The sequence below is a fragment of the Clupea harengus genome, chromosome 17 (assembly GCF_900700415.2).
Source record: "Clupea harengus chromosome 17, Ch_v2.0.2, whole genome shotgun sequence".
Taxonomy (NCBI): Eukaryota; Metazoa; Chordata; class Actinopteri; order Clupeiformes; family Clupeidae; genus Clupea; species Clupea harengus.
Window position 1 is genome coordinate 1,836,503 of NC_045168.1, and position 14,465 is coordinate 1,850,967.

At 44.8% G+C, this 14,465-nt stretch overlaps 1 protein-coding gene across 1 annotated transcript; it reads right to left on the reverse strand.

The window, feature by feature from the left end:
- Positions 1 to 1,271: 1,271 nt before the first annotated feature.
- Positions 1,272 to 9,019, reverse strand: eef1e1 (eukaryotic translation elongation factor 1 epsilon 1). Its single transcript, XM_012816270.3, has 4 exons — positions 8,903 to 9,019; positions 7,914 to 8,111; positions 4,099 to 4,194; positions 1,272 to 3,197 (listed from the first exon to the last, which is right to left on the reverse strand). Exons 1-4 carry the CDS (start codon positions 8,984 to 8,986, stop codon positions 3,054 to 3,056), a joined length of 522 nt encoding a protein of 173 aa, XP_012671724.2. The 5' UTR covers positions 8,987 to 9,019; the 3' UTR covers positions 1,272 to 3,053.
- Positions 9,020 to 14,465: the final 5,446 nt, after the last annotated feature.

Genomic DNA, 14,465 nt, shown 5'->3' on the forward strand with positions numbered 1-14,465 from the left:
CACGTTAGGGTGACATGATGTAAATACAGAAGGATTGTGCCTCTCAACGCTATGACGGGGCAGTGGCTGTGATACAAAAAGCCTTCAGATTGCCCCTTAAGGAGCAGGCTAACTTTTTTCTGCACCAAGTTGCTCTGCTGGGACACTCAGGAGCCTGGCCTAAACTGCTAGAACTCACTGTGCAACTCTCACGGTGTAGTTTGTGGAGCTGCTTGGCGTTCTGTAGGTAAGACAGCATTGAGGTGTCAGCACCCAGATGCTAGAGTGCCTCTGGCTTGGTGGCTGTCTTGACCTCTGCCACTTTTCTTCTCTCAGAATACCCTGGGGCCCTGTGGGACAGCGCTAGGTGCTAGCTGGGTCTTGTCACCCGCTAAGTAAATGGGACTCGCTGAGCACTGTTAGAACCCCACTGACACCCGCAGTCATTTGACTCCTAACCTCCAGGAGACCATGGGGTCCATCAAATTAAACGCGCCTCTGTTGCCACGGGGATTAGGAGCGCTAGGCTGGGGCCCGGTGTGGTGGCCCTCCCCAGCTGGGAAGTGCAGCTCCAACTTTCCAGGAGTGCGGAGGCCGCCTCGCTAATTGGACTTTTTGAGCCACCCTGCTGAGGCTTTCTTCCCAACTTCACTCCTTCTTCTGCGGTTTGATCATCTAAAGACTGGGAGTTAGGAGGACCTTTCTGACCGTGACATTTTGACACAGTGGCAGGGAACAGTCAGTAGTGGAAAAATTCGATTCAAAATTATACTTCGGTTTCGTCCATCATGTAAAAGTCACTCTTAACTTGTCTTTCAACTTTATATTCTCTCAACTCAAGCTGGAAAAAAAAGTTTGGAAAAGACCACAATTAAGAACCAAAGTCAAAACCCTCTCGAGAAGGTCAACGGGATGACGGACTCCTTAATCTCTCAACAGTCTTGGTGGACTATCGCGTCCCGCTGTGTCAAGCTTCTCTTAGATTAACCACCAATTAAATCTAACGAGGCCAGAAATAAACATGGGCAACAGACAAGCTTCTGTGGACTTCCCCTTATCTAGTCACAAGTTTCGTTCCGATGACTGCAAGATTTGTTTTCCCTTTCAGAGTTTACACTTCTCCGACACACACCTCTTTGTTCGAGGCAAAGGACTCTCCATCGAACGCAGCACATGTCAAAAGCCAGATTCTTTGAATTCTACAGCAGAGATGTCACTGATTACAGCCGGACACACAAAAGGGGGATGGGGGGGGGTAAAAAAAAAAAAAAACAAGACTCGTGAGACCGCACTTAATGGCTTTATGTTTTCCCTTTTTATTCATTGGCACAGGACGACAAGTTCTGTTGACGTTAAATAACACAAACCTCAGCTTTAAAGCAGCAGACTTTTCATAAAGAAGGCTTAAGGGGAAGAGGAAACACAATAAAAGATCAGAGGAGGCAGAGGGGAGTTTTTATCAGTGTAATGCATTGCAGATAGGCGAATGTGCAATATGACAAACTTTCATTACACAAGGATTTTCCACTGCAAAGGCAAGGGACAGACGGACTCCAAACCTTATTGGCCATGTGCTACACAAAAGCATTTGCGCTCCTACACAATGACAACACTAGCTGTACCGCAGTGTACAACGCCATCATACGTTAACAAGAAAGATGCCTAACCATACCATAAGATATATGATAAACAAATAAAAAATGGTTACATTATTCATGACTTCATGGCTCGAGTCCCGGTTGCTCATTTCACGTTGTCTAGCCCCGAAGAATGCATCTTGCTGGTTATCAATACATGACAGCTGGCCTTGTGAACTCCAGTGCATTTCAAGCGGAGCTCAGTTCAGCCATTATGAACTAGCGCTCAAAGCCTTCGCAACCCTAAAAAACCCTTGCAGCTGAGCGTGACCATTGTTTGGGAGGAAGAAGCGTCTATGCTGGGCTTGTTGTGTCACTGGTGGATTTCCCGCCCCACGGTGTGGCCAGGGGGGACATGGGTAAAATGAAAATGAAATGACACACGATGCGTGGCTGTCACCCGCCGCAACCCGATGGATGCAGCAGCAGCAGCAGCAGCAGCAGCAGCTCTCTGCTCCACTCTTTCTTTCTGTCTTTTTTCTCTCTCTCCATCTCTCACTCGTTCCTCAACCACAGCTGGTGCTGCAGGCTGGCCTCTGGCCCTTAGCGTAAACACACAGCCCAAGTGGAGCGGGAGAGACCGATCCGAACTACAGGCTACTGCCCACACGAGTGGTGGGAGACTGAGAGAAAGACACAGAGAGAAAGATAGAGGGAGAGGGAGAGGGGGAGAGAAAGAGAGAAAGAGAGAGATAAAAGACAGAGAGAGAGATAGGGGAAGGGGGTGGGGTAAACACATGGGGGTACTGTGATGATTGAGGCTTCATTAGATGCACATGTAGTGGGATATTTGTCATGATGTGCTCTGGCCAAGATAGCCTGTCTTTCAACTGTAACAGAGAAAGTCAAGCTGTCAAATTCCACTTAAAAGGATGAAGCGCTGGGAAAAAGGAGAGGTGAAAAGGCTATTTGTTCCCATTGTGGACTACTTTTCCTCTTCTCAGCTCTGGCTCAAACAGACAATCATCCCTTCTTCCTATGGCTAGTTATTTCATTGGATCTAGCAGCACCTTGTGTACATGAAATCAGTCTTACAATTTCTACAGCCATCCTAGCCAACATAAGTTAACAAAAACACAGAAAAAAGAACATGTTTCCAATGACAAACAACAACAACAAAAAACATTTAATACAAAACAATACTTCAATGGTTAGAGACCACTGCTTGCTTACTTTCTCTACCATCGGGGAGGTGGCATCACACACTTGACCTGTGGGAGGCAGACCATGCTAATTAACTTGGGGGTGGCTAAGCAGATTATGATAGAATTTGCCTTCAGACCCTCCCAGACCCCACACCCAAGCCAGTCAGCAGCCAACACCTCACACACCCCCTGCAACCGCATAGTGCCCTGCACCCCCGCACCCAAGATCTGTGATGGCAGGTGGGTGTGTGTAGCGAGGGAAAGGGGTGGAGGTAATCAGTGGTGGAGGTGGTCAGTGGTGGCCGCTGGTGTAAACTCTGTTCCTCAGGACCGCTACGGGGGGCAGGTGGTGTCGGACGATGGGGTAGTGCTGCATGTGGTCGAACCACCGCGTCACATTCAGGTACTTCTCCTTCTCGTGCACAGCCAAGTCCATCTGAGAGAGGGAGAGATCCATTTGAATCATTTTCATTGTTTTTTTTATTGTAATACACTGCTTTGGCAACACTACATGAACGGTCATGCCAATGAGGCTACTTTGAATTGAACTGAATTGAGAGAAAGAGGGGAATAAGAGGCAGCTCGAAAGAGATAAAGAAGAAGGAGGAAGAGAAACAGGACCACACACACAGAGAGACAGAGAGAGAGAGAGTGGGAGAGAGAGAGAGAAAAAATGTGTACAGAAGGTGAGTGGATGATTTAAGCAGCCTTACTACACAATGTTCAGCTGTTTCAGAGAGCCATTTCACACAAGTGAAATAGTCAAAGTTCAGGAAATGAGCACCGTGACTGCAGGGGGTAATACCATATAAAAACCACAGTGAGAACTTGACTGGAGGGGTGCTGCCATAAGCTGTGCCATTTGGCATCTTTTAAAATGCTCTCAGGTAGGAGCGCCATGGAGATGGCAGGGAGAAGGGAGTCACACGTCTGGGCTTGCGGAGCCCCTCGTTGAGAGGTTAACGACTGTGATTAAAAACAAATCTGACTCTCTTGTGCCTCGTGGCTGGTGGCAACGTTCCATTCACGCAACACCAGCTGACATTTATGAACATGTGATCCACCCACCACCACCACCCCGACGGATCACACACACACACACACACACACACACACACACACACACACACACTAGACACTTTTCTGACGACGAGTTTGCCCCCTAGGGTCCAAAAAAACGTCCTTGGCCCCGTCCTGGGCTGAAGACATCACTGCGTCTTGTGTCAAGTTGCTCGCTCTTGCCCTTTAACCATATGACTCTTCAGCCCTGCGTTGACAAACTGCCTTTTACTTCTAATCTGATTGAAGTCAGGAATAATTACTGAGCTGCTACTTACGATGATGTGGTGGAGGCCGTAGTACATAAGCGGGTCGGCGATGCTGATGTGGTTCCCTGCCAGGTAAACTTTGTCCTCTAGGTATGTGTTCAGATCCTAATTGAAATGAGAAGAGAACACCATGAATGAAGGGTTTGGTATGTGGGCATACACATTTTGGTATGGATTTGAGGATATGAATAGAAAAATTCAACACAAGAGTTCTAAAACAGGTTTAATACTGAAAATGTAATACTTTTACCCTAACTAGAAACATTAAAGTACAAATGATAAAATTGTAGGTTGAGACATTAGGGTGAAACATTAGCTTTCCGATCTACAATTTAAACCAGAGGTCATATAGCAATTACACCGACTTATAGCATTTGATTAATTTCACTGAACATCAAGTGAACATAGGAAACAATTCTTCCACCAACTCCTTTTAGTCAACACTGTCCAGACATGTTTAAACCAGACATCTGAACATTTATAAAATAAACATTTCTTCAGTGGCTGACAAACTGTTTCCAAGTCTCCAAATGAAGGTAACATAATTCATGAACAGAATCAGTGTCAGGTAAAATAATACAATCACGCCCAACTTGCTATGTATTTAACCTATATATCTACAAGTGCGTGATGGTAGGGGGGTTTGTGTGTGTGTGTGAATAATGTGACATGACCGGAGGGGAGGAATGTGCTCTGAACTCTGGCCTTGCCGACCCAGCACACAGATGCCTCTCAGGAGCAGCGCGGTCCCCAACCCACCCCACTCCCACATCACACCACTCTCCACTGACTCTAACAATCTAATGAACCTTCTAGAAAAGTAAGGAAAAGACAAAAAAATAAATGAAAAAAAAAACTGTGAGGGGGCGAAGCCTGTGCTCTGTGTGTGTGTGTGTGTGTGTGTGTGTGTGTGTGTGTGTGTGTGTGAGTGTGAGTGTGAGTGTGTATATATGAGAGAATGAGTGTGTGCATTTGTGTGTGTATGAAAGTGTGTCTGTGCATGAGTGAGTGGTCTGCAGGTCCCATGGGACAGGACCATCTTTAGCACTGGCGCGGCGCAGCGTCTTCGGGGCTAATGGAGTCAGCGTGCGGCAGGAAGTGAGTGCTGCCAAGCAAGGCATGAAGCAGAGCAGGGCTGAGCAGACTCCTCCGCTTCCCTCTCTCCTCTCCTCTACTCTCCTCGCCAGAGTCTCCCTGCTCCCTGCCTTTCTCCCCTACAGCAATGGAACAGGAACAGCAGCAGCAGCCCTGACTTGGGACCAGGCGGACAGGAGAGAGAAAGAGAGCGAGAGAGGAAGAGATAAGAGAAATGGAGATAGAAAGATGGATAGAGAACAAAAGAAAAGAGAGAGTCCACCCCCCTACTCCCCCTCCTAATCCCACACTCCCCTTCCAGTCCATATCAAACCAGCCTGGGCTTGACTGGCTCCCCACCCCCTCCTCAGACCCCTCTCTTACCTCCCCCATACTGCTCCGTTTCACAGTACAGCCAGTGGCTAACCTTGTTATTCCGCAATCCTAACACACAGCTACAGGGCTCACACAATCGCAGGGCTCCAAAAATGTAACACTCTGTCCGACGGCCTATCAAGAAATATCCCCCAAGTGAAATAAATTCCCTCCTTTATTTGCCTTTTCGTCTTTTTTTGAGTTGCTATATGGAGGAGAAACTTTGACCACCAAACGAACGAGTTGTTCATCATAATGATTTGTCCGCTAAGAAGTGTATGTGTTAATTGGAAAGGTAGTCGGGTTGTGTTTGATGCCAGAGTCCTCTGCCACAACACGATTCAACGCAAAACAGTGAACCTGAAAAGCTCAATGTCAATATTGTTCAAGACCCGATACTGTTTTGCGCACATGGACAAATGTGTATCTCTCATAACATAGCATTCAGAACACAATATGAATCCCCACAGTCAACAGAGTAGAGCAGTCAAACGTAGTTTACGTATACGCTCATGGATTTATGCCATTATGCTCAACCAGACTTATGGTGACTGATTTTAGATCAAACTACAAAATTATAAAAGTAAATTTCATAAGTTTTGTAACAGTAATATATTTACAGAGAATAGCTGTGTAAAATGTTGTTCTTGATATTTTGCTCTGGTTGACTTCTCAAACCATACATGCATGATAGTTATGATGATTGTCGCTCCTTAAAGTGTGTCTGTGATTGTTCATTTTTTTTAAACTGTTTTCCCCCCGAATATATCTACCTTTTTTAACCTAATTTTTTTAGAATTTTTATTTGGGCTAGTCTAATTCATTTTAGGCAACCAAAATCTGAAAAATGCCGGCCCGAAAGGCTAGCAGGGATTTAGAAATGTTGTGAGCCCTGAGCAACATTGGGTCCTTTTCTAATTATACTTAATACCGACAAATAGTTAAGGTAAGAGCACCAACTCTCTTCAGTGCAAAATAATTGTGAAAATGGAGGCATCTGCACTCTTGTGGTTCCATCCACATCTTCTGGGAACTCCAACCAAACCTTGGATTTTGTTCTTCAAAAGAAAACAATCAATAGATTGACATGTCTGTCAACTCAAAAATGTAATAGTTAAAGACTCAAGTCCCAAACACACACACACACACACACACACGTCCTGCAACGTCAGCCACATCCTTGCCCCTCTTAGTGGCAGCCCTCTTTCCCTCAATCCTCCAGCTCTGTGCTTCCTGACTGTGTTTTGACCGGTTCCCCAGCTCTTCTGAGTGGGCTAGACAGCGGACAGTAGCCCCTGTGGGTACGGCACCGCATGGCGACAGTGTTGGATGTTCGTAGATTATGTCTCTAAGTGCCACCATTACCAGGCTCTCTCCACGACATCACTCTGGAGCAGTAGGACATGGTTCCCACACACACACACACACACACACACACACACACACACACACACACACACACACACACACAGCCAAGAGGCGCCTGCCCTATGGTGGCTCAAGCGCTTGCTTCACGCTCCTGACAGTGAGGCGGAGAGGAGCAGACAGACACCCTGATCCAGACGTTTAATCGTAACTGAATCCTGAGCTGGCCTGTATGGTACATAAACTCCCCAACCCCTAAAACATGTCAATTACAAAAAGCCTTGTCCTGATTCTCATCTGGCAGCCTGATGCTCATTAGTCCAGTAATGGGCGCCATCACCCAGCGCATGGAGTTGTAGCTGTAAGGCTGTTTGTCATCTCCTCCGCTCGGCTCTTCCTATTGTGGTATCAGTCCGTCAGTCACGGTGTCAGTGAGGGCAGTCTGTGTGAATTAAAGTCGTACTCCAGTCTGAAAGGGCATTTTTCGAGCTTTTCAGTACTGTGTAAATATTTTGTGTGGAGCCACTTGCCGATTCCAGTCTTGGCAACAGGAATGTTGAACAATTATTGATTCTGCCAGCAGAGGTTTATCCAATTTTTTGGATAACAATTCCTCCCAAAGTGTCTTGTCAATCATTCTCTCATTCCAGTTTAGTGTGTACGTTTGATGATTGTTAGGATAAGCAACATTGTGGGGTTCTGGTCTAAAAGTAGTGAGATACCTACCAACAGTGCAGCTCACACTAAGAAAACCTTAAAACTGAGCAATGCTCAGGTGGTCTAATTTCCAGATCATGATGCATCATAGCAGGGATATCTTGGGTTCAGGGAGGCACACACAGTGGCTATGAGATCAAATAAAGCACACTCCAACGAGGTAAGTGGAAGAGGACTATGTGTATGTCAGGTGGCAGGACTAAATGTAGTGCTTCCTGACCAAGCCTACATTGAGAGTGAACCACTCTCAGGCGATCACGTTTCCTTTGGACAGTAAACGGATAGTGTCATACCTTCAGTATAGTCCTGATGTCCTCTTTAGCACAGCCATCCAGCCTGGTGACTCTATATTCCAGCCACTGTTGTACCACAGCTCTCTCTTCAGCTGAGCTGCCCAGTAGGTCTGGCTTCTTTGCCTCCTGGGTCAGATGGGTGGCGATGGTCACCAGACCTACCAGACCCGGTCCACTATTGCTCTGGAGAACAGGAACCTTGAACACAATAAACTCAAAACGTTAGATATGACCAGTTCCACTACTGAAGCCATCAAGCCAAGGTATTTGATGGTACAACCTGGCAGGTAAAACTTCAGTGGTAAAGAACAACACTGCAGTGAAAAAGACCAACAAAACAAAAAAAACTTGGCAGATGGCAGTGACTATTCAGTTCAATTTACGCATAAATGGCCACTTGGCTAGCCACTGCAAAGTTGTTAAACGACTGGGTTCTTTACTTTAAAACTGCTTTACATTAGACACGTCACTCCTTTGGAACAACTGCATAGCGTTAGCATTTACCTGAGAACATTTAACCATGGTCTAAATATACGAGGAATAATTAAGTTCAAACGGTTTGCAAACTATCCTATGTCTTTCATAAATCAGTGTAGCTAACTATATATTCCGCTAACTAAGGTGAGCTGGATTTGAGTGTTCCAAACATGTGGAGCTAACTAAAGTTAGCATATTAGCATGTTTATGGCAACATGCCTGTCTTCACATTTTTGCCGATAAACTGTGACAGCATTTTGCCGCGTTTATGATTTTTTTTACGCGTTATGTAATAATGATGTATTGCTTTTTTCATACATGAACACGGGCAAGATATACTAGTCATTCATTCAGCTGGCTAACACTCGATTCGCTAGCCAGGCAGCTAACCCCATCAGAGCATGGTAAATGCATATGACAGCATATGGTAGGGTACGTTCTTATTACCGTTGTACATACGAATTAGTAATACATTTGCCCCACCACTCGATACCATAAACTGCAAAAATCACCTTTCTGTCTCCCTGTGTGCTGTATTTATTAGGCTTTTTTAATCCAAGAAATTTCTCCAACGAGGACAATTCTTTCAACGCCATCTTGGCTACCGATTATTTGCATAATGGTCAAGATACCACAAACTCATTGGTCTGAACTCCATTTGACCCGCCCACTAGACTTAAATGGACAAAAAAGGCAGTAAGGCTCGAAGAACCAGGCAAAATATGGCCTATTGCTTTCTGCACATTGCATCAGTGAGTTTTATTTACTTGTAAGGCGCTGGGGCAATACTTTCAACCCAAAATGCAAGAAAAATATGCACTCCGACATTATGCAGAATTATTTGGCACAAATTATTTTTACCCAGGGACAGACACACAATATTGCTCCCAATATTTAGTCTTTCATGTGAGCTCATGTTCTGTCATCTCTGTTTTTATTTTGTACACAGACAGACCTCAGACCCCCTTGATATTTTCTTATGCATCATTACATGGTATGATAACAATTCGTGGAAGAAGGACTTTATATCTCTATATTTGACATGCATGTGAAAACAAAATGTAGCCATCATGTGTCTTTTGTTTAATTTGCGGTAGATTTCAGTATTGAATCAAAGTAACTGAGCACAGAATAGTAATGGTGTTGAAATGATGGCACTGTCCACTGATTCAGGAATGGCAGCCTTGCAACTATTTATTCATATGCTTAGTAAAATACATATCTGTTACTATGAGCAATTTAATTAAGCTCTGTTATGGTTAAAGTATAGCGTGAATGTCAGCTGAAAGAAAACAGTGGAGAAATGTTGTGAAACTATGAACCCACAGCAGTGGTGTTTTTTTTTAAGTGGCACATGTAAGTATATCCTCACTGTCCTTCGTGTGAAGCATGGAAAATCAAATCAAAACGACAGTGAAGGTCTAGAGTTTCCCCTAAGTCCTGCAGCTAAGTTTCCCTCCGTGTCTCCTGGCCTGCCTGCCTGTCTGCCAGCATCTCCCTGCTCTTGCTGTTGTGTGTCACGTCGGTTTGGATTTATAGACCCATCGTGTGACTCCTCCGTAATGAAATGTCACATGTCAATCAAACAAGCCTTATTAACTCTATCAGGGCCCGGTGTGGATGACATCATGGAAAGTGACTGCGGTGCGGAGGTGCTGCGTGTCTCTTCCTTCCTTGTTGTGTCACTCAAGTCGTGGTTTGTCACTCATATCTGAGGACCCAGTTCAGACTGTCCTGATTTTCTCTCTCTTGCGCGACAGGAGATTGAAGCGAAGACGAGCTGAACTGCTGCTCAGGGTGCATCATTCTGCTTACTAGTTTGTGGTCAACCTACCCCGACGCACAAGAAACTGTATCATAAAAAAACAATGGAGAGGAATTTTCTAAAGCCACACTGTCTAAACAAAGCTGTGTTGTTGAGCTTATGATGTTGTTTTTGTTTCACATGCTGCTGCATGTTTCCGAGAATCGTGTGTTTTTCAATTTAAACAAGAACCATGCTATGCTCCAGTTTGCATGGCATACTTTCAATGGCACACAAGCTACCTAGAAAAGACGCTATTAGATTTCACCATATGTTTCCCATTTGACATATTTCAAGGTATAATCAATATTATTTTTTAGAAAAAAACTCAAAGAGACAGAAACGCTGTCCTAGATAGCAAATGAATTATAAGAATGAACACAAAAACACACATCAGAAATGATTACATGCCATAGAACAAGGTAAGGGTAATGCTCTTGTTCTTTCCCCTGCCTCTCATATTGTTTTTGTTTGTGCACTGCGGCACGTCACACACTTTTAGCCCAGTAGGAATTGCATAAATGTATGCCTGCAGCACTGAAGAGCGCCTCTCCAACCAAATGCCTTGGAGCTGCCATATCCTGTATGTATGAGGCTGCTCTGAGTACAGCGATGCCCATTCCTCGTGAGCGATCCATAGCCCGTGGGAATCCTCTCATGCCGATTGTGATACATAATACAGGGGGTCACATCAGGGGGAGAAAAAAAATACACTGCGGGGTCACTGATAATGCCGTGGGGGGTCTTGCGCGCACACACACATAGGCTACCCCACTTGTGATATGTCTCCCCCGTTATACTGATTTGTCTGGCCGGCATGTAGCGGCTGTGCCTGGCTGTCTCTCCTGCTACCTTTCATAACCTGTAAAAACCTATGGGCTGAATATTTAAATCTACGGACGCGTGGGGGTGGGGGGTGGGGTGGGGGGCGGAGTGTCGGCCAGGGAGACGAGGCCTGCCTGCTGTCACCATGGATCGGTGCAACGGCCTCGTCTCGGCACACGCGGCACAACTCGCGCAAGAGTGCTGTGTGACACGCAGGGATAGAGAGAGGCCTGACGTGGAGAGACAGGCATCAGCTGAAATCTGCACTCGTCTCTGGATTTGGGCCCTAACTCTCTCTACACAGTCATATCAGCAGCATCTGCTGGATCATACGACTGCCACATTCGCAGACTCTCTTAGCTGTGCCTTCTGCACATGGATACCAAATACAACACAGTATTTTAATGTGGTCCACTGCGCTGTTACTGAGGGTTAAAGGTAAGAGAGCTATTTACAATTTTAATTGTTTACTTTAACGAAGATGTATTGGTCCTTTATGTACCAATCTGAGGCCTTTTGTGTGGCCTCTATGGCCATCATTCATTAGTGTTCTCTTCAGTTCCTCTGTGTGATATATCTAACTTTTCTATGTTTTTTTTAAGGCTGTGAAAAATCAGGCCATGATTTACACTCCCGATCCTTTGGGCCATGCTGGCCTATCTCTGGGTCCCCATTAACAAATGAGCACCCAGCCATCACCTCTCACCCACCGAGAACCACCTCCAGCTAACCAGCTAGCCTGGTCTCCACATGTCAGAAAAACACGTATGCAAATATGAGTGTGAAAGTGCGGGTGGGAGGGCATAGGGAAAAGATGGCTTTTCAGCTTTTGTCCTGTAACATTTGTGACACCAGATTAGCATGTGTACATGTCATGGATCGCAAACGCCCAGAGAGGGTAAAAAAAAAAAAATCCGAGGATAAAACCAGGCAGTAAGTTACTCCCTCATGTCATGGCGACCAGATGCCGAAGGAGACACTGGAGGACACGGTACCAATGTAGCAATCCCAGAGTGCATCTCTCGTCCAACAACAGTCACTTAAGACTCTTAATTACCGCTATGAATTTCTTTACCCGTAGCGATGGCCTCTTTGAAAAAAAAGAAAAAATTACAGAACTCAAGGGAAGGTTTTGATCATTATAGCTTCTGAAAACTCAGATTGTCTTTATTGAAGATGCCCAATGGCCATGCAGGTTTCTCTGTGACTTATCTGGGTTCTTGGAGGAACTATTGCAGTCATGCTCACACCACAGTGCCCGTGAGGGCAATTACACACACACACACACACACACACACACACACACACACATATATATATATATATGGATGGAGACACTCCTGTGCTATGAGGACATAGCAAATGTAGTACACACACACATATGTATTACATAAACAAGTGCACTTATACAATAACGGAAGAGCACACACAAGCACAGACAGACGACAGACACATATGTACAAATATACGCAACATATGGCAGCGCATGCAACAGAATATACTCCCTCTCTTATAGACACACATACACACACACACACACACACACACTCGCGTGCGCATAGACACACGCATCCATGCACACGTAAACTCGATGTTTCATAAACACATATCCACACCAACCACACACACACATAGTAGCTTTTCACCTGAGAAAATAAACCTTTGTCTATAAGACAGGTCCTTTTCTTTTAGAAGAAAGTCACAAGTGAAGCCAGGAGAATCTTTTTTGCTGTATGAAAACTCACCAGCAGGGAGCACTGTGGCTCTTCCAAACGCACTCCGAATGTGGGACTTTGGCCATGGAAGAGAAAAGATCATGCCCCTTTTCACATGCAAAAACTTTTGTAGAAGACAAAGACAAGCTATTGTTCGGAGGGCCTAAACAGCTTATTTTAATTGAAACATTAATGACAGTGGCTGCTGACGGAACATGACGAAAGACCTTCCATCATATAATCTATGTGGAACTGACCTAAAAAATGAATATACTGTAAAGTCAGGGGATGACAAATGTTGATTAGTTTGAAGAGTTTAAATGAAATTTAAACAAGTACTAAAATGAGGTAGGTATGAATATACCATATCAGCCTGCAGTATCACTGTTGTGTGGCTAACATTCTTTCTCCTTGGCTTTAAGAAGCCTTTCTCACCAAGACATTTAATGCTGTGTTTCATGCATGCAGTGTGTGTATTAGTGTTAGTATGACAACCTGCATTAAAATAAGAAGCAGTGAGAATATTGCCTAATTTAAACCGATGCCTGCATGCAATTTTAGGTCTACATGGCTAAGTTTCCATTTGATTCCACTGTCATGGTAAACCTCCCCTTGAAATGTAAAGGGATGATCATCCCGTGCCTTCCAAAGAAACCGGAAGTGACTGGTGAACCCCATGATGGAATTTCCCACAGTGCCTCCTGCCCATTCCGAGCTGTTTATGGCGTGGCGACGGAACGTACCTTTGTGGCTTCCCTCTTCCTGGCCGCCGCCTTTGCCGTGTAACGGAGGCAAATAGGCCAACCCCCACTGAGAGAGGCTATATGAGCCCCATCTTTATTGGCAATTTCAGCTCAGGGACAGCTGGGGCCATGATAAAATCCACTAGCCCTTACCTGTGACAGAGATACACACACACACACACACACACACACACACACACACACACACACACACACACACACACACACACACAAACACACACACACACACATGTGTGCACGTACATACACATGAAAATACACAGGCACACCATCTCTCTCTCTCTCTCACACACACACGCGCGCATAAAGACACATGAAGCCATACAGACACATTCTCTTGCAATAACATGAAAACACAACATACACACACACACACACACCCACACACACACACAAACAAGACACAGACACATTTTTACACAGAATATAATACATGTAGGAGGAACACTGCAAAAACTCCCTCTCTGAAACACACACACACACACACACACACATGCAAAAATGTAACATACAAATGAGCTTCAGAAAATGAAGTGCTTCATTCTACCAGAGCTCATGCTAGCACTTAAGGGTTCACATCTGCATTCACATGTGAATTCAGCCAGACAGAATCACTCTCCAGTGATGATAAAATAGAAAAATAAGGGCCAGCGTTATGCCGGTTTAAAGACTAAATGTTGTAAATGATCCTTGACAAAACACTTAGCATTTGCCAGATTTTTTTTTCCAAGGATTTGCAACTGCCTTATCTGTGCTAATAACCACAGTAGTCTCCTGTGTGCTTCCAACACAAACATGATTTTACTACATATGGCTGATACCTCATCTTGAGAGAGGATGTCAAAGCAAACGGATGACTGATAACAAATGAAGCAGGGATAATGGTTTAGCATGTGACCCAATAGCAGAAGCTACCACACGGGAACATTATCATTAAGATGACATTATCTCACGTTTTGATCTATAG